Source organism: Haliotis rubra, unplaced genomic scaffold, assembly GCF_003918875.1.
Source record: "Haliotis rubra isolate DU_JTF1 unplaced genomic scaffold, ASM391887v1 Scf1071, whole genome shotgun sequence".
NCBI lineage: Eukaryota > Metazoa > Mollusca > Gastropoda > Lepetellida > Haliotidae > Haliotis > Haliotis rubra.
Window position 1 is genome coordinate 160,149 of NW_025764972.1, and position 21,131 is coordinate 181,279.

At 38.1% G+C, this 21,131-nt stretch overlaps 1 protein-coding gene across 1 annotated transcript; it reads right to left on the reverse strand.

Moving 5' to 3' along the window:
- Positions 1–1,112: 1,112 nt before the first annotated feature.
- Positions 1,113–20,752, reverse strand: LOC124280047 (deoxynucleoside triphosphate triphosphohydrolase SAMHD1-like). The gene is made up of 8 exons (XM_046715928.1): positions 20,723–20,752; positions 20,322–20,489; positions 11,827–11,918; positions 11,577–11,633; positions 3,582–3,709; positions 3,027–3,142; positions 2,453–2,530; positions 1,113–1,247 (listed from the first exon to the last, which is right to left on the reverse strand). The coding sequence occupies exons 1-8, from the start codon at positions 20,750–20,752 to the stop codon at positions 1,113–1,115; spliced, it is 804 nt and encodes a 267-aa protein (XP_046571884.1).
- Positions 20,753–21,131: the final 379 nt, after the last annotated feature.

Here is a 21,131-nt window from a genome sequence, read left to right on the forward strand (position 1 = left end):
CCACCACGGAGTAGCACAAGGACAATGCTGAAAACCAGTTGGTCTCCGACTTGCAGCACCAGGGAAACTCGGATGATATACTCAAGCGCAAAACTAAAAGAACAATTTTCCCACCAGATTGGCCCATGAGCCATTGCCTTCTGGGCATACGACTCTAGGCAAGAACATACATGAAATTATGCACATTTGGAATCATTGGTTCAAAATAATTGGCCAAGCTTGAAATATCAAGTTGTTAATTTTGATTAATTTTGACCATCACGTATTTAAAGCTCAGGGCTCGGCATGACCAGACGATTGATTGAACCGGGCCCATTCTGACACCCGTCTAGGTGAAGTCAGGGCCGAAGTGGTGTGTTGGGCAAAGGAACACTGTTCCTGGAACCAGTGCCCTCAACCACCAGAATCCCTTCCTCCACGGACACAGGGGCGCAACCTACGACAAACGGGTTGACCAATTCGTTCTTACAACCAGCAATGGGGTGCTGTGGACCAATAAGCCCCCGGGTCAACAAGGGGTTGAAGAGCTATTGGCGTTATCCAGCACCCACCACGAGGAGGATGCTCTACAAGGATGCCAGATTGTGGAATGACTCTTTAATCCAGGAATTAGTGTTGGAAAGGGGCAGACAAGTACATTGATTCCAATTGGTATCCCGTCCGTGAAGGGCAAGTAGCTGGCCACAAGTCAAGAAGTTGCATTGTGGGGGCCAACAGCCAGCATTGATAATGGAAGCATGGAATCTTGTTGTCGTAATATAACTGTCAAGGCAGAAGACAAAACGCTAATAGGTCACCATTAGTCACGCGATACTGTGATCTCAACAAGATATACACTATCAACAACAACAACAACAACAACATTTTGCGAGCGCCTCAATAATGATCAGACATATACATGTACTAAACAATGACACAAAACAAATGCTCATTATTAGTAACACAACCAACCTTCAAAATATATAGCTGAACATCTTGAAATTTAAATAGAAAGTTTTAAAGTTATTCTCAAGGTGTAATCTTACACATCAAAATGTGAGTATTTAATGTATTAAATTTCAGTGATACCTTCGCCATACCACCTTACGTGGCAATGGGAGATCATATAACTCTTAGACGCGAGAAGCAAAGAGTCTCCATACCTGTTCTTTCGAAAGGGAGAAGGCCATTTCAGGGTTTGTTTTGCTATAAAACCGGACATTGCTAATTGGATCCTTTTTCTTCTTTCCATAATCGAAAGACATCGCCTATAAAAATACATAACCATACATAATGTGACGGATATGTTTATTGGTATACTAACATCTGTAGAACGAGTCACGGAGAACATGATGATGCATTCGTTTTGCATTTTGTCCCAAGTGTATATCGTTATTTACCGATGACAATGAATGCAAAACAAAGAACGTGATGTGCCTGAACGCAAGAGTACTGAATGCAAAGATGCTGGTGTCCTTCACTGGATTCTGTCTCATACATATGAGTATGTATGCGGAAACAATTCTCCAAACAAACGTGACACACATTAAGGCTGAAGTTGTCGTTGTCAGCACGGGTACTACAGATATGTTCCCCAGGTCCTTTTCTGTATACAGAAACGTACGTTAGCTAAAATCAGAATACAGAAACCTACCATAGGATGGGTCCATTCCGCAGTGTGCCGTTATCCTGATAGGAACTGTCATACTGTATATTTAGATGCTTTTGATTGCATTATAGAAGACACAACCATACACAGTAACGAACATTTCGCAACAGACACAACAAATCCCAATCATGGGAACAACTACATACATTTAGGTTGCGAAATATGGACTTGTGCCCGTTGAGGGTACCTGGTACGTTTCTGTATTTTGACTTTGTTCACTTTGTGTACTTAGGTACATATCTGTAGTATCTGTGCCGACAATGACCCTTCAGCCATATTTAGATATCATGATGATGATGACCGGTCACTATAAGACAGAGACCGTAAATGTGTCCGTAGCCGATTTACATCAGTTACAGCTGCAGAGGATGAACGTTACAGCTGCGGATGAACGCAAGGAGGGAGAATGTACAAAGATAACAATATAATTACAAAGCCAATTAGACCGGATAATGTACAAAGAAAACAATAATTATTAGCTCTGAAACGCAAACAAAATGAAAATTGTGACAATAGAATTAGGTTTGAAACGTCGTATAAAGAATAAAAAGAAGTTGTTATCCACAAAACGTGTCATGGATTCATGTTCGTCCAACTTCTAAATGCCTTTCGAGAGATTGGATTAACCCAAATAATGCCTCAGTAAATATGCAGCTTTGTGAAATAACTTCCTCATCATTGCTGAACACCAACTGTTATCATTTCGTCTCGACTTTCAAGGATATTGTTGATTTATTAAAAAATATAAACGTGCTACGTTAATTTTCTTGCGATTTGAGAAATTGAAACATGAGTTTTACCTACAGCGATTTCAAAGTGTTCTTCACTGAAGTCCTCTCCTCCTTCCTCTATGATTTCCTTCTTTGTCTGCTGAATGTCCAGCTGAGAAGAAAATATTGAACTGTAACAGTTATTCTTCATACACACAAACTCAAAACGTTGACACAGTTTCTGCAAATACGGAATGTACCTACAAATTTGGTTCAACGTACAGGTTCTCTGAGTTCTCCATTGTGAGTCTTGCTGTGACGCATGTATGAAGCGTTGGTCTGATGTCTCTATATGTCTCAGCCATATTCCTCAGCCACGATAGAATATTAAGGTGGGCAGAGGTTCGATTGATAAAAATCAGCTGTAATTTCCCTTTACCTTGTAATAGAAATAGTGTGTGCGTATGTATTTTCCCCTTTCACTCTACTGACTCCTACATATGCGCCAGTGAACATCTAGACAGAGGGATACCAGGCGCTATACAAGTGAATTATTATTATTATTTTTATTATAGATGAAACACTGACAAATGGCAGCTGCATCCACAATGATGCATTGTACCCATATTTAGCAACAGCACCATATGTACGAAACTCATCATACATACATTTTCCTCAGGTGATAAAATGCGTTTGCCAACACACTTGTACAAGTCTCTTGACCGGAGTCTTTTCAGTATGCCTCTTGCTCTTTCCAGTTTGTCTCTTGCTGTTTTCTGTTCTTCTGTAATTGGTTAACAGAAATTAGATTGATTCGGTACAATTATTTGATTTGTGCACAAATTAGAGACATAAGTGAAAAAAGCATCCATTGGTAATGTTACACATCCAGGCACTTTTGACTGTATGTGAGTAAATTGACAACCGGAAACATAGATCAATTTCAGAATATTTTGTTCACTCATTCTCGGTAGCCATCTTGGAGACGGTTTCATTATTCTACTTGTAGTACTAAACTACGACCATTTGTGTCAGCGATAAGTCATGCACAAGTGAAAATAATGAAGCTTTCAAGAAACCTAAGTTCTTTCAATGTATAGTTACAGATTACCACTCTGTTATCGGATGGTGCATTCTTTCCATGATATGTTACATATATGTGAGAACTGAATGTATTGGCAGACTTTTATTCCAGTTACGACAGTGCAATGTCTGATGTTCACCGGTGTCTTGGTGACTTGTTCCCAGTGTTATAGGAAGCTCCACCAACTGAAGGATGCTGTCATTCAGCTTGGAGTAGGCCGCCATATCGTCAATGCATTCAGATATGTTTCGGTCTGTTGGTACTTCACTGAAACAGAATTTGTCAGATATTGCATTCGTCTCTATTTTGTATTGTAAAAATATATTAAGCGTTGGTATCTACATTTCTGAGTAGATTCAAATTTTCTTTAGTATTGTCTTAGGTTTCTGCCAGTAGAGCCCGACATGCTTTTCCTTTTGGCGAACACCTGATTTTCATTCATCCTCTCATACAGCAGTCGACCGCCTCCATGGTCTAGTGGTTACAGCGTCCGCCCGGAGAGCGGAAGGTCGCGGGTTCGATCCCCGACAAGTCATACCGAAAAACGTTAAAATATGGTACTTGTTCGTCCCTGTCTGTCGCTCGGCATTCATGGGTACAACAAGGACTGGTCGGATCGGAGTCAGTATAATGTGTCTGAGTGGGGTATTCATGCTTTACTGCGGCGTGGTATCTCAGTGGACTAGCACTATAAGACCTGCTTAAGTCTGGGCTAGTAGTAGTAGCCGCACATACACATTCACACGCATGAACGTCGTCATATGAGCGAAATATTCTCAAGCACGACGTTAAACCCAATTTCACCTCACCTCACCTCACCTCATACAGTAGTCACTGGCTCCTACTGTGACAGATACATAAGTAAGAAGTCATGTACATATTAGTTTTATGTCCTTTAACAATTTTATGAATATTTGTATATTAACAGTTACAATGCAATGGCAGGATATCACTTCATATTAGGATATTTATGGATACTTGTATATTAACGGTCACTTTGCCTTGCAGGTATATTATTTCTTATTTATAGTGAGTGAGTGAGTTAAGATTTTAAGTCACATCGGCAATATTTCAGCCATATCTTGACTACAAGGTATAATTTTACAATAAATGAAGGTAAATTATAAAAACCTATCAGCAAAGGACAGCAAAACAACTAGTATATCACACATTTCAATCTAAAACTAGTAACTAACAGTAACATACTTTAACTATAGAGGACAACACAATATAAAAACAGGCTATGTATTGCCAATCCCTTCAGCCGTTAGCAATTTAGATAAATCTAGCCATAGATTAAAATAACATATACTACAATTAAAAATAGTAGTAGGTTTAAATTTACTGTGAATGCATTGGGACTTACGTACCTCTTATTTATAGTAATGAATACTTTTCTATCAACAGGTCTGTTCATTTTGAAACTGACTATTCTCATCTTAACACATGTCTATTAATAGCTATGCAGTCAGTGCTATTCTAGTTTAATTAAGGGTGGTTAGGTAGGGTCATTACATTATTATGTACCCTTATATGATCCAATCTGATTGGATCATTTAAGCTGTTGCAATCTTTTACTAAGTTAAACCTTCACTTCTCTGTCACTGCTTGCACCAGCAAGACGTCTATCCGGTGTTGGGATCTATTCGCTTGGTAACATCACCACAGGTCAGTTTAATATGTTGTATCAATTAATCAGTGTGTATACATTTAAATGCTACATTGTTAATGTTTATGTGTAAATGTAAGCTGTAACTTATGTGTTAATATCAACTGTAACTTGTCTGTAAGTGTACAAGTTAGGTTCAACCAGTCACTTAGCTAATTTCAAACCCAATAATGTTTTAGTGTATAATATTTAATATGAAAGTATCCAAATAAGTTAGCTAGTTCATTAAAGTGTTTCCAGTTTTTACAAGTGAATAGTTGCATATTTGGACGTTTGATGGAGTGATTTTATAAATGTGAGAAAGGATAGTGTACATGTGAATGTAAGTATGAATGTGATATTAGTTTGAACTGGTTATATTATATCCTAGGTTTTGAAATGATAGCAGATATATATATAGTTTGAGTTATCGTTGCTGTAACGTTGATTATTGGTTAAACAGATTATACGTACGCTTGACTGGCTTGACGGCGCTGCACCGGGTAGGAATTTCTTTGTCTTGTTAAAAATGTTTATGTAGCATTGTGTCATTCATATATTGTATCTGGGCATGTTTATAGATTTCATATGCCTCTACCTTAACCATATTTATGTCATTTATATGTAAGCAGTATATCAAGGAGTGATCGCCCCTTGTAGTCTATGTAACTAGAATGTTTATGATTGCGGAATTTCATCTAAGAGGTGTAATGACGGATTTTAAATCTTATGTACATATAATTTCAGGGGTGGAAATAACTTTAAATTTGCTAGTGTACTCCGGTACAGTGGCACATGTAAAATCACTTGCCCTGATAATTTTTCCACTATACTGGCCGATTTTCTTGTTGATGTTCTAAATATGCAACATAATTAACATTGGAAAGTCAACTGGACACCGGTACAGTGTGATATACAAATTTGCTTGCCAAACAGAAACACACACTGGACTGGGGCGTCGGGCAATGGGTTATTTCCACCCCTGATAATGACTTTGTATTTATTGAATCATGTGTTGTTGGAGGGTGTTGTTATTATCAGGAATAAAAGTTCTCATCCCCGTAACCAGAGACCTGGACTTATTGACAACCAAAACTATCCCGGTTACACTATGCTCAATGCATCCTGTATCGGCTTCTACGCCTTCTATCGGTGGATAATCGAGAATGCATAGTCTCTGACGTTGACGGTTTATGTTTACCTTGTGTGTTGTATGTACTCGATCTGACAAATGGAGAATGCTCTTTCTAAAAATGTCTGATTCAATTCTCTATTGTGAGTTGTGAAGTACGTCCCCATCTTGTTGTGTTTCAGGTGCACAACTGACTTACGCTCTCGTGTTTTTTCTCGAAAACCTGATGTCATTACTATGAATCGGGAGCACGTTGCCGTATAGCCGAGAGCCGCGATGCGGTCCTATACAGTCAAGACATGACCCTGCATCGCGGCCGAGAACACCACCTTCTTAAATCCTATTCAGATTCTAGTGGCCGATTACCCCTCGTATTTTCTTGAGATTTTTTAAATATATTTCCTGTGGGTTTTTGACTGAAAAGTCGATACCGATGTACTCCCAGATAATTTCCCTATACATACACGTAACTGTCATATTTGTGTGATCATACATTTAGATATTAATGGGCCTGAAACCCGTTGAGTTCTTGTTTCAACGATAGCGAGCTGACATGTTGACATGTTGTGCGCATGCGCCAAATTTCTATAGTCCGTATCGGAGGACATTCTTCATTAGCGGTTCGCAATACTCACTCTCGCCTCCCGTTTCGCGCGCTCGTACTTTGGGTGAATCACACTTAATGTATATTAAATTTATCTGCCTTTATATCATAATTTACAGATTTTCCTTGCAGAGAGGATTCCATTCATATCTCTACAAAAAGATGTGTCCATGGTATCTAGCAGATTTATTAATATACAACGCAGTGCACAGAAGCCTTAACCCCATGGATGCCGAGGTTTATTTTCTCTGAAGTTCTGAAAAATGAACGTTGAGCGACAATTGCGTTAGCGATGCACTGCTTCTAGCTACGGCTATAACACAGATATGTAGAATATTTAATTTCCTATCCGATGATGTAAATTTGAAGCACAAGTACACAGGCGGTTTGGAAAGTAGACTTTGTTAAAGGTTGTCCGCAATTTTGTTATGCGTTGAAAAGCAGTAAATGTCTCCGTTTACAGCGGGACGATTTCTTTATTTGGCATCTTTGATGAAACTTTGTGCGAATAAAATACTGCGTGATATCTGAACGACATAACAATATATGAAATGGATTTGTATGCTTATGTATAACTTTCTACGTTCAATGTGAAAAATGGCTTGATGAAAGTTGATTTTCCTCTGACGTAAGGGACGACAGAGAGGACACACGCACGCACGCACGCACGCACGCACACACACACACACACACACATATATACACGATGAGCCAATCTGTTTCAATACAAAAATCCACATTGTAACCGGATACGTTTTGGTATTATCACAAATTATACAGAATTAGGAAATCGCACATGAGAAAAGAGGTAATGGATGGTCCTATCTACCTAGAAGTTAGTTGTTAGATTCCCAAACTCTCTTGATTATGTAGATGTATTTTGACTAACTAAGCATCATTAACAGAGATCGAGCCTTATTTTCAAATGTAATGAAATTTCTGAAAATACGACACCACATTAGTTGTATATTGTAAATATTTGGCAAAGCCGGAGAAAGATGACATCTGTATGTTGTTTAGTATATATCTCACCTAATTTCCGTTCCAGGTATAAAAATCTCGGTTTATCATAGTATCAAATGTCTATTTTTTAGCTATCATTAGATCTCATGTTCGTAATCTGATGGAGAAGAAGTGAGTGAGTATTGTTTTACGCCACTTTTAGCAATATTCCAGCAATATCACGGCGGGGGACACCAGAAATGGGCTTCACACATTGTGGCAGAATAAGTTGGACATGTGCACTGAAGTAGGTATCAATAAATTACATTCAATAAAACCAACTATCGGTTGACGAGGTTATTATGCGAAGAAGTCGTATTGGACACACAAGATATACGCCTGAATATTTACTAAAAGGTAGTCCGCTTTGTGTCCCTCGTGATGAAAGAATCGCAGTCAAACATGTCCTGCTTGACTGTTATTTTTCCATCATAAAGGATAAATATTTCCGTGCCAAAACGGTTAAAGATCTTTTTAATAATGTTAACTGTCATTTAATTATTGATTTTATAAAAGAAATTGATCGGATCGATAAAGTTTGATTGATCTGTTTTTTAGATACATGTATATGCATTTTTATTTCCCCGGCATGTAATGTGGGGATATAGTCGTCGCCTCGTCCATCTGTCCGTCCGTGATCATTTTGTTTCCGGAGCATAACTCAAAGACTGTTGATATTTTTCAACACAAATTGGTAGATATGTCAAACATAACCTAAGGTGGTGCCTTTGCTATTTACAGATTATTCGCATTTGTATTTTTCTCGGTTTCCATGGAAACGTTTTGGACTTAGTCTTAAAGAGGGGTGGGCTTCGTATCGGGGAGCATAACTCAAAAAACCGTTCAATATTTTTCAACAAGACTAGGTAGATATATCAAACAGAACCTTAAGTGGTGCCATTTGCTATTTGCAGATTTTTGGCATTTTTATTTTTCCCGGTTTCCATGGAAACGATTCGGACTTTGTCTCAAAAGGAGGGGTGCGCTTCGTTTCCGGAACACAACTCGAAAACAGTCCAATATCTTTCAACAGAGCTTATAAGATATATGAGACATACCCGAAAGTGGTTCCTTTTATTATTTGCGGATTTTGGATATTCATATTTTTCCCGGTTTCCGTGTAAACGATTCTAACTTAATCTAAAAAATCAAGTTGGACTTTACGTAGCTGTCAAATGATCTTCTTCTTGTTGAAAAATATTGAATGGTTTTGAGTTAGGACTCTGGAAACAAAATTACATGCCGGGGTGTGGGTTGGGTTGGGTTGGGTTGGGTTGGAGGGAGTGTTAAATGAATTGTTTTAGTCACGATATAGCTAAAATATTGCCGGTGTGACTATAATCTTAACTCACTCACTCACCATTTGAATAATGTCCAGGATAGATAAACAATTGGATAGTTTACCATGTATCTTACCGTGTACAACGCGCGCACCTGTTTCGCTTCGGTTTCGCGAAAGTCAAAGAAAATATTTCAAAATATAATATTTATGTTCCAATATTATGCCCGGATCAGGCTTCTGATTGTTCATTATCATGTGGCTATTCTTTTCATAGTTATACGAAGAATGAATTGAACTTAAAAATACCGCTTTGGTACGAACTATCAGAGGGATGCTTGCGATTGGGCAAAAGGAGGACATGTCATGTTTTTAAAAAAAAAATTGGTACAGTTCTTGCAGAAATAAAGTGAACAGTTTAATATCATGTCATGGGATTATTGGCAATATATAGTGATTATGCCGTGTATATTATAAAAAACAAAACGAGTATATCGTTAAACGTTTGTGACAAACGCACACCTAGTAAATCATTAAACACCATTGTCAATAAAGTGAGTGAGTGAGTTAAGATTTTAAGTCACATCGGCAATATTTCAGCCATATCGTGACTAAAGCAAGTTATAAATATATCAAAAATTTAAGTGAAATTATAAAATTCTGCCGACGAAGGACAGTAAAATAACTAGATTATCACAGATATAGATATAAAACTAGTAACTAAATCTAAAACATTTGAACTATACAAGACGATACAATATAAAAAACAGGCTATTGATCGCCAACAACTGAAGGTAGATCACCATACTAGGGACCATGGGGACTTACAGTACATTTGCTTCCTGCATGGACCATTGTCAATAAAGGAGATATATTACAAATTCCATAACCATGATAATTCCTAATAAATATGTGTGTATATACATTTAAACATATATTAATAACTCTCCTCAAGTAAAACATTCTGTTGTACTAACATATATTTTAAAGTAATTTTCTTTGAGAACATACAAATCTTATCAAATCTATAAATAATATATGGAAAGAATCTGTATCATTTGATAGCATGTTGGAAGAACCATTCGATCCATGTAACCTCAGAACTTTATACATGGAGGGAAAAGTATGCAGATTAATCTATGCTATTGTGTAAAGGATATTGCCTTAAAGGAAAAAGTAGTCAATAACAATGGCAAACTGATATTTATACAGAAATATCGAAATATAATTAGATGGAAAACTATTTACCGTTAAGAACAACGAATAAGACAAAGTTAAGATAATTAATTCCAACACCATATTATTCATAGAATGCTGACAACAAATATAAAATTGTAGCATATTCTCTATATTCTTTGTGCAATGCTGAAAAACTGAACATATCATTCGTTTGTTATTTGAATGTACACAGGTAAAACTATTGAGCCACAACCTTATAAAATAGACAGAAAATAAATCCGGTACTAAACTAAAAGTAGAATAGAATCACATCATTTTTTTGATTTAAAGACAAATGTAATCACGTCTGAATTTAATATACCTTGCAACAAATATTATGTCTACACAAAAAAATATCTCCATAATACTACCGAACTAAAACATATCCTGAAATCTATATCATTCAGAAAAATGTATCTCATACACAGTCTGTGAATACGACAAATTTGTGACCTTGTTTTACATAACCATACTATATTGTACGTGTCCTTTGCACTACGTTGTATATTAATAAATATGCTTGATCCCCTGGACACATCTTTTTATAGAGATATGAATGGAATCCTCTCTGCAAGGAAAATCTGTAAATTATGACATAAAAGCAGATCAATTTAATATACATTAAGTGTGATTCACCCAAAGTACGAGCGCGCGAAACGGGAGGCGAGAGTGAGTATTGCGAACCGCTAATGAAGAATGTCCTCCGATACGGACTATAGAAATTTGGCGCATGCGCACAACATGTCAACATGTCAGCTCGCTATCGTTGAAACAAGAACTCAACGGGTTTCAGGCCCATTAATATCTAAATGTATGATGACAAAAATTGACAGTTACGTGTATGTATAGGGAAATTATCTGGGAGTACATCGGTATCGACTTTTCAGTCAAAAACCCACAGGAAATATATTTAACAAATCTCAAGAAAATACGAGGGGTAATCGGCCACTAGAATCTGAATAGGATTTATGAAGGTGGTGTTCTCGGCCGCGATGCAGGGTCATGTCTTGACTGTATAGGACCGCATCGCGGCTCTCGGCTAGTGGCCGTAATAGTCGGAATGCTACAGCTTTTTAGGGGCAGAGATTTCATGTTAACATGGACATGGTTTAGCGCATTTATTCAACTCAAGGGAGGTAACTTGTGCTTCCGGGTGGCAGAGTTGTCACAGAAATATATATAAGAAATATTACTGCATTTCACTTCTTTTTGTAATCTGGCTTTAGAAACTGATAGTGAAACTGTATTTACCCATCCCTTCCCGATATCCGTACGATGTTGTCAACTGTTTGGAGTGCATCGACAATCCTGAAAATACACAATCAGTATATTCAAAATACAGCTACGATTTATAAGTTTCTTCTGTGTTGCTTTTGAGAAACGAGGTAAATGCACAAACAGAAATATCTTGAGTATATTCGACGCAGTTTCCTACGTTTTGCACATAATTTCGTTGTTTCATATATTTTCTCAATATCGTAGAATGTGTAGATGTACATACATGAGCTCCACTCCAATTTTAACTTTATGCTGGTAGGCCCGTCGGTGTAACATCATCCGAGTGTGAAACATGTCGTACAGGTTATTGGCCTCCTGCAGTCAACACAAACAGAAAATGAATCTGTTGTATTGGGAGGTAAATAGAAGAAAAGAGACGGCAATTTTTTTTTTATGATACACATTGGTGACACAGTTAAGCACTGATGAGACCTCTTTAACCAAGTTAAAAACAGATAATTCAACTTGTTAAAAACCTGGTCAAATGGTCTACTGTATCATTCTATTTTTTAATATAGTGATATCTAGTTTTAGACTATGATTCAAATTATCATTTTAAGATCCCGGTGAGAGAATATATAAGCCTCTTAAACGGTGTTTGGAAATTCATTCTCAGCTGAATCTTTGAAGTGAAATTCTCTTCTATGCTCTTGACTCTACTGTTGGCTGTTTATCGAAAGGCAAGAATGTTATGGATGTCAACTTCTTTATTGTGAAGGGTCACGACAACAGCAACAGTTATGAGATAACAACGGAAACCAGTACTTAATTGGTAGATAGGCAAGTGGAATCCAGGGATTGCTAATCCGGGCATGATTAAGATAATTTAACAAGAGGTGGGTGTGGTTGGGGGGGGTGGGTGGGTGGGTGTATATTTAGCACTAACTTGGTGGATGGACAAGTGGAAGCCAGGGATGGTTAATCCAGGCATAGTTGTTTAGGTAACAATAGTGGCATATAACAGGGGGTAAAAGACCAAATGGAAGCCAAGCCTTAAAAGTAATAATTACAAGGACAATGAGGCATGCAGTGATGATTAAATTAGATTAATAAGTCCCAGGCGCTAGGCAGATATGTTCCCTGGTCACGGTTGATAGCTGGTTGGCTTCTTCTGATGTCTCTGGCCTCTTGCAATTTTCTGTGCCGCCAATTGTTGTTGCTAATTCGGGGCGTATAGTGTTTTACTCCCAATAATGGTGTCATTTTTGAGACATTAAAAGGATAAACTGGTTCGCTTAATTTCTGTTTAAATTGCTTTATATTCAGTTTTCGAGCATATCTTGTAATTGCCTTTTTCACTGATTCATACGTTAAGTAATTGGTTTTTATTGTAAAACTAATTGGAAAATTCTATATATGTGAACAGTCTGCCTTCTTCATGTATTAAATCATTCACAAAAACGACACCTTTTTTGTACCACTCAAGATACAGAAAAGGGTGACTATTAGTTCTGATATTGTCGCTATTCTATAAGGATTGGCATTGTATCTCTTCTTCATTTACAATTTCTCTTTTACACATGACTATAAAGTTTGACCATTCTAAAAGTATGTCTTTCCAAAGGGAGTTAGTTGAGGAGGGAATTATTTCATTTTGTTTGTAGTAACTATCCGTCAGTAAAAATTGGGGCCTGATTTTAAACAGACTGGAGAAGAGAAACGTCCATTTGAGGTCATTACCGCTTATTCTCTTTATCCATTTTAGTTTTTGTGAAGATATAATTTTTCGAATATTTGGAGTTTTTATCCCCCCATGCTCTGGGTTTATATAATCTTATCAGGTTCATTTTTCCATATGAAGTCTTTCGATGACACATTTTGTTGGATTTGGTAGAGATGAGAATAGATGGTTAAGCTTAGGTAGTAGAAGTGATTTAAGAACAGTGTTTCTTCCGTACGGGGTTAAGGTACGAGCTGTCCAAATGTTCATTTGCCTTTCAATCTGGGCTAGTTTTTCGTTGTAGTATATTTCAACCATATTATCAAGATCAATATCGAAATGTATTCCCAAGAGCGTGAAGTCTGTTTGTGACCAGTCAAACTTCCATTCTTTACACATCTTATATCGGGATCTCTTTTTGGAGCCTATCCATATTAGTTTAGTTTTATCTACGTTGACTTTCAATCCTGAAAAACGGGAAAACAGTTCAAAAGTACTCAGAATTGCATGGAGGCATTTCTCTGATCCGTCTAATATAAGTGCTGTATCATCTGCGAACTGTGATAGAAGATATGCTATACTTCCAAGATTAATCCCCTTTATATTTTTGTTGTTTCGTATCATGATACCCAGGATTTCTACACACAACAGAAAGGTGTACGGCGCTAACGGGTCCCCCTGGCGGCATTCCCGACCTATTTTAGAAAGGAGTTGACGCAGATCCATTTACCAAGACTCTCGATTCAATATCATTATAGAATGTTTCTATCCAATGTGAGATGCTGGGTCCAAAATTAACAAGATGACAAAGTCATCAATATCCCCCGCAATGGCAAAATACTTTTCATGATTATGTCTACGAGTTATGATTATGTCAAATATTTAGGTGTGCATATAGAAAAGCGGAAGGAGAGTATTGAAAGGTTATTAAAGTTCTGCTCCAGAAAGGAGCACAATCACCAATTTCAGTCTATGTCAAACTTGTTGCCATGGAAATGCCAAAAATATTATATTCAGCAATCCAAAACTACCAAATGGCACCAGTACACCACCAGATCTATCTATGTGCCAAGTTTGGTGAAGAAATAGTGAACGGTTTTAGAGTTCTGCTCCGGAAAAGTGCACTACCACTAATTTCAGTCTAAGTCGAACTTGGTGCCATGGAAATGCCAAAAATATTTTATTCAGAATTCCAAAACTACCAAAAGGTACCAGTACACCACCAGATCTATCTATGTGCCAGGTTTGGTGAAGAAATAGTGAACGGTTTTAGAGTTCAGCTCCGGAAAAGAGTACTACCACCAATTTCAGGCTAAGTCAAACTTGTTGCCACGGAAAAGCCAAAAATATTATATTCAGAATTACAAATCTACCAAAAGGCACCAGTACACCACCAGATCTATCTGTGTGCCAAGTTTGGTGAAGAAATAGAGTTCTGCTCCGGAAAAGACAAATGTGCACGGAATTACGGACGGATTCCATTTTAATATCCCCCGCAAAATGCGTTGCGGGGGATGAAAAACTTTAATATCTTGCTGAGGTAGAGTCTATCTACTGAATCGAAGGCTTTTACGAAATCAGTGAGAAGTAGGCTAGGAATCTGGCAGGTTTCGGTGTATTCCATTAGGTCACATATAAATCTGGTTACCTCGCCAATATATCTTCCCGTGACAAAACCCTTTTGGTCTTTATTATTAATACTAGGTAATACCTTTTTAATTCTGTTTGCAATTGCTGCAGCTCCAGCTTTGTATGAGGTATTTAGTAGGGAGATAGGGTGCCAACTTTTCAAAAATGTCTTTGGTTTATTAGGTTTAGGTATACATGTTAGCGATCCCTGTTTTTGCGAGATCGATAACTTTCCATTTTTATAAACACAGTTTAGTGAATTAAGAAGAAATTCTCCTAAATCTGTCCAAAAGAACTTAAGAAATTCTGAAGTAAAACCATCGGGCCCTGGTATTTTTTCATGTTTTTAAGAGCGTACGATAGCTTGTTCATTTTTAATTCCCCTTCCAGGTTACATTTGTCCTGGTCCTTTATAACAGGTACGTTTTCGTTTTCAAACAATTTGACCAGATTAACATCGGACTGGCCCTGTGCAGTGTATATTTTTTCAAGAGTTTTGTTTCTTGAAGTAATTGTTTACTTTCTGTTTTATAGTTGTTCCAACATTCCTTCCCAAAACAGTTATGGACTATTGAGACAGTTTCTTGACTCTAACTTTTAAAATTATTTTGTTGGTCTTTCCCCCTTTTCGACCCAATTTGCTTTAGATCATATAAGCATTCCGTTTATTTTATGGTTGGCAATTTCATCTAGCTCATGTTTTAAAACATTTATTTCATTTAGTAGAGTTTGCATAGTGTCACCATCCTCATTTAGGTCTAATTTCTATTCTAGATCATCTTGCCTAGTTTCTAAGTCCCTGATCATAAAGAGGAATGTTTCCCAGAGTAGTTGATCATCAATAGAGTATTTGTTTGGTTCCTTATCTTTTTTATATTGGTCTAGTGTTGATTTTATCGTATCTTGTACTAGTTTTACGTATTTCCTATCTCGAAGGAGTGAACTGTTAAATTTCCAGAAACCCATTCCCAAAGCTAAAGTAGAAAAAGTCATAGACAGGGAGATTAGTGAGTGGTCAGAATTTATACTTGGTAGAATATCGCTGTTGTTAACCGTAGATGGTAGACCATGTGAAATCAGGAAGAAATCTAGTCTCGCTTGTTTGAGGGGACTGGGTTGCCGCAAGGTGAAGCGTCTAATATCGTAGTTATGTTCACGCCAAGATCTTTCAGATCAAATTTATCAATCATTTCAAAAAACTTTATCCCTCTGCTTTGGATTATTGATGTGATTATAGTTGTAAGTGTCTAGTTGTTTGTTCATAACGAGATTCCAATCTCAAAAAAAACATATTTCATCACTATCATAGTTCATAATTATGTCCATTATATTCAGGAAGAAATCTGTTAACAGAAGACATCTGATGATCCTCCTGGTCCTCAAACCAGCACGTCTCAAACGATTCCTCACAGTTACCCAGGAGATTCGTCGACCTGGTAACCACAGACGTCGCAGATGTCGGACATATGTCGTAATAGGGCTCTTGTCTTCACGCTATGAGGTCACTGGTGGTCTTCCAGACCTGGGCCCATCTCTGACTACATCTGCCTGTACTTTCTGACCAGCCGACTGGTGACAGTGTAGTGGATGTTCAAATGACGTCCAATCGCTTTAAAACACAGTCCAGTTGAATGCATTCCGATAATTCGCCATCTTTGAGATTCAGTTATCTTCCTTCGTGCCATAATGACCACATGTGACAGTATTGGTATTGGTGGTCTCTTAAATACAGATATTGTAGGGCGAGTACAAACTGCTTTCTGTGGAAAGCGTGCGCTGTTGCGTTCGCGTGCTGAAATGGTTGGGTTTTCGTATTGTGAGTTGAGTTGAGCTTTACGTCACATCGGCATTATTCCAGCCATATAGTGACGAGAACAAGTTTGCACCAGTAAACATTGTAAGTACATACTCGGAATGAGTTTTATTTCAAGGACATATATTGATTACATTGTCATTTAAAAGCAAAGAAAGTAATAGCATCAAATTTAAAGGCAGGCAATTTGTTAGTCACGTTTCATAGTTACAATTTATTTCGTGACTGATTCCGTTTAGCACTACTGAAACAGGTTGATAATCATCTACTCAAGCAAATATAACCTTACCAAACCACTTCATCAAAGGATTGAGTGATTCACTTCAATTTAATGAATGGCGGCCATGCCTTCCACGTCACCAACACGTTTTGTGATGTTGCACATGTCTTGTTTTAAGTCGTTTATGGCCTTATTTAATGCCATATTCCCGTTTCTATGTTATCAAAGAGTCTTTCCTCCATATTGGCTAGAAGGTCTTGAGAGATGAGGGGAGCTAGTTATTGCCTCTAATCTCACATTTCATCTAAAGCCACGAGCCAAGTACACTCTCTCAAAAAAGAAACGCAACCCCTGTTTTTTTTGGTAATGTTTATATCAATTTTAACTGGTTATTGCATTTGTATTTTTAAAGATAATGCCATGAAATTTGACATGGTGAACCTTAGGTCAGCACGGTATAAGGTAACAGTTAATGCAGGTCAGTATCGAACTCTCAATTTACGCTAGGGGGCGTTGTCTTCAGTATCTCGTTGTAGAGCCACGAGCTCTAATCACAGCAGTGCACCTCCTCGGAACAGAACGAATCAGACGGCGGATGTTTTCCTGGGGGATTGCTCTCCACTCTTCCTGGAGTGCTGCGGCCAGTTCAACCAACGTGTGCGGTTGTGGTGTACGTGCACGAACACGACGATCCAGCTGGTCCCACAGATGTTCGATAGGATTGATGTCTGGCGATCTGGAGGGCCACGGCATCACGTTGACGTTTGAATTCTGTAGGAATGCCACTGTTGCACGAGCTGTATGAGTGCGGACATTGTCATGTTGAAACAACTCCCTCTGTTGGTCGATTATCGGCAGAAGATGTGGCTGTAAGACGTCATCAATGTACCGTTGTGCCGTCAAATTGCCACGAATGATGACCAAGTCTGACAGTTGGTTGTAAGACATGGCTCCCCATACCATGATGCTTCCTCCTCCAAATCTGTCGACCTGTCGAACGCAGTTGGGTGCAAAACGTTCATTTGCTCGTCTATAGACACGTTGTCTACCGTCACGTCGTTGAAGAAGAAAACGAGACTCGTCACTAAACCAGACTCTTCTCCAGTTTCTTAGGGTCCATCTCCTTACGTTAGTACACCACCTGAGACGTTGGCGGCGATGTTGGCGTATCAAGACGGGCCCAACAACTGGTCTTCTTGCACGTAAATTTGCTCTCATGTAAACGGTTCCTGATGGTTTGGGGCCGATACTCTCCTCAAACCTGGCACCTGTGTTGCAGTGATGGTGGGTGTGGCATGCCGATTACGTAGGTGGCTGAGTCGAATAAAGCTGATCCTGAGCCGGTGTGGTGATCCTAGGTCTACCGCTCCTGGGACGATCTTCAATTGCATGGAACTGTGTGTAACGATTCCAAAGTCGTGAGATTGTTGTTTTGTGTACGTTTAGATGACGGGCAACTGTTCCAAAGCTTTCCCCGGCCTCAATGCGACCAATGGCAATATTTCGATTTGCTGTACTCAAACGGGGCATTTTGAACTTGATTTGCAGAGCAAATTATGAGAGAAAATTACAAACTACGCGTGCTTTTAAACCCTCTACATGAACTGTGTTTTCAACGATTTGCACGTGCAACAGGCTTTTAGCATTTTGTACATGACAATTTCGCACTTTCTCAAATAACACGGATACAAAGGTCATCATGTGTGACAATGGTTCCGTTTGGGAGCTTATACTGATCAGATGGGAACGTATTAACAGTATTTTGAAGAAAATTCTAATTTACATTCACCATCTTTATTCTAGAAATGATGTCAGATATTTAGATAGGGGTTGCGTTTCTTTTTTGAGAGAGTGTATATGAGAGAAATGGGGTGTTCTCTTTTTGCCTGCACATATTGTTAAGGGATTAAAATTACTGGACCGTACTAATCCTTACAACAATTGGAATTAAAGCTATAGTCGGGAGCAGAAATGCAAGTATGCCAGCACCTGCAGGTAAACAGTAAAGTTTATCACATTTTGTTTAATGCATATGGCAATATACGAATATGAGTCATTTGAAAGTAGGGTGACATTTTTAATTTTTTCTCATATTGCACGTAACATCATATGCATACACAATATTGCATATATACAAATATACGAAAATGAATTATCTGACAAATATGATGAATGTTTAATCAGCAATTTACATTTAATATACAAATATGAGTCTTATGAAAATATGGTGACATAAATGTCACACCAGAAATAAATATTTATGTGCCTTGGGCATTATACGTAAATACATATAATTGTATAGTTTGTTTCATACGACAATAACCACACTCACAATCCCACCTGATAAGAAACGGCAACACCATAAACAGGTGGTGAGATTGTACCAGTTAAGACTCTAAACTTGTAAACATTGCATTCTTGACTCTTGCCACCCAAGGAATTGGGAACAAAGTGAACATGTGCCTATGCCATTCTAGAATGACTTCTGGTAAACTAAATTGCTGTTTTATAACCCCCATTTCTCATGTCATATTTGATTACTTTTAATGACTTGGTTGACCAAACATTATGAACTGTGTTCAGAGTGGTCGATTAGTGAGCATTGTGGTGAGTGGGTAGTGACTCCACTTACATGAACAGACTATAATTTTGCAGGCACTGGACTGTTAATCCTAATTCGTTTATAGCCAATTAAAGTGCAGGCAAATGAGAATACACCGAGAAAAAGAGAGGGAGATGTAGTCGTTAGTTTATTAATATATGAGTATAACTTTTTTTGCCTATTCGTATTGTATTCGAAATACAACAGCAGCAGATTCAGTGCTAAAAGCTTAACATACGCAAAACGTAAGGTTTAACGAACTGAGGAAGGGACAAAGATACTCCTTTTTCAGGTGTTCAGCATCCTCGATAATCTCCAGGGTATACGTTACGATCACTTTCCACTATACCCTCGTCTTGGCCCGATGATTTTATTACCTCCCTTGGCTGGCTTTTTATTCAATCAGGTGTCTACTCACTTTCCCTTCTTAAATTATCTAACCGTTTAATTTTGGCAACGCAATTGATGCAGAGGTACTCTGAATGAGGTAGAATGAGTTCTTTAAATTATATATTTTTTGAAAGTTTCAGATCTGTCAATTTGTCTATTACTTCCTCAAAGATCTCAGTGGCACTGCGAACAAACCTCCGCGAGTGCGACTGCGACCGCTATCTTTGTTGACACTGGCAGGCTCGGAGAATGCGGAGCGAGCAAAGGGAGACAATATAATTATTGGGCCAAGCCGTGGATGCATCCAGGGTATAGTGGAGAGTGATCGTAACGTATACCCTGGAGATTATCGAGGATGGTTGTCCAAAGCCTCACAACTAAAGCTACAGAGATTGATGGATTACTTTGTCCCGTGCGCAGATCCGTGGACCTTCCCCGTCGACGTCGATGATACGAGCCATCTCCATGTACCTGTCGTGGTCAAAGTTGTCTTTTATGCCCAGCATGTGACAGTCACGAGCGAAGTAATCCCACTTGTCGACGTCAATTCCTGTTTTGTCGTTGGCGACAATCTGGTGATAAGATGTGTAACAAAATATACTAAAGTTCAAATGGTGAAATCCCCTACATTGAACGTAAATGTAAATGTCGGAGAAAATGTCCTTTCGCCCTTGTAATTTAATATTTTCACCTGCATATTTAAATACCAACAAGTAAGTCATGTAGTTGCTGTAAGCATGTGGTATAAAATATTTACCTCATAAAGGAAACATTTTCTTCTTTTTTGTTGCACAAAATCCCTTACGTGCCTCTGCAAAACAGCATTGTAAAACATGGTTTAAAAGGATAAAGCGACAAACATGTGTCAGCAATCGTGTTTTACAAAGTACATTGTAGGGTGGGTTTGATGTCCAGTTCAAAATTCAAGATAGGACAAGCCCACAAAAAGGTTCACTGACTACAAACTTAATCCTAGTTTTATCCCCTAGATGCCGAACCCAAGGCAGTGTAACAACAAGTAAGATTGCTTACGGTCTGTAAGGTCCGGGAATGGAACAGAAACATCCCACAAGGATTGTCCTTGTATTTAAACAATGTCAGCATGGTTTGTGTCATATTCTCCCACTATGTTATTGTTTTTACATTTGTCAGATAGACCGATACATAAAAATGATAACAAATGAGCATTCCTATTTCTAGCTCTCATACTGTAG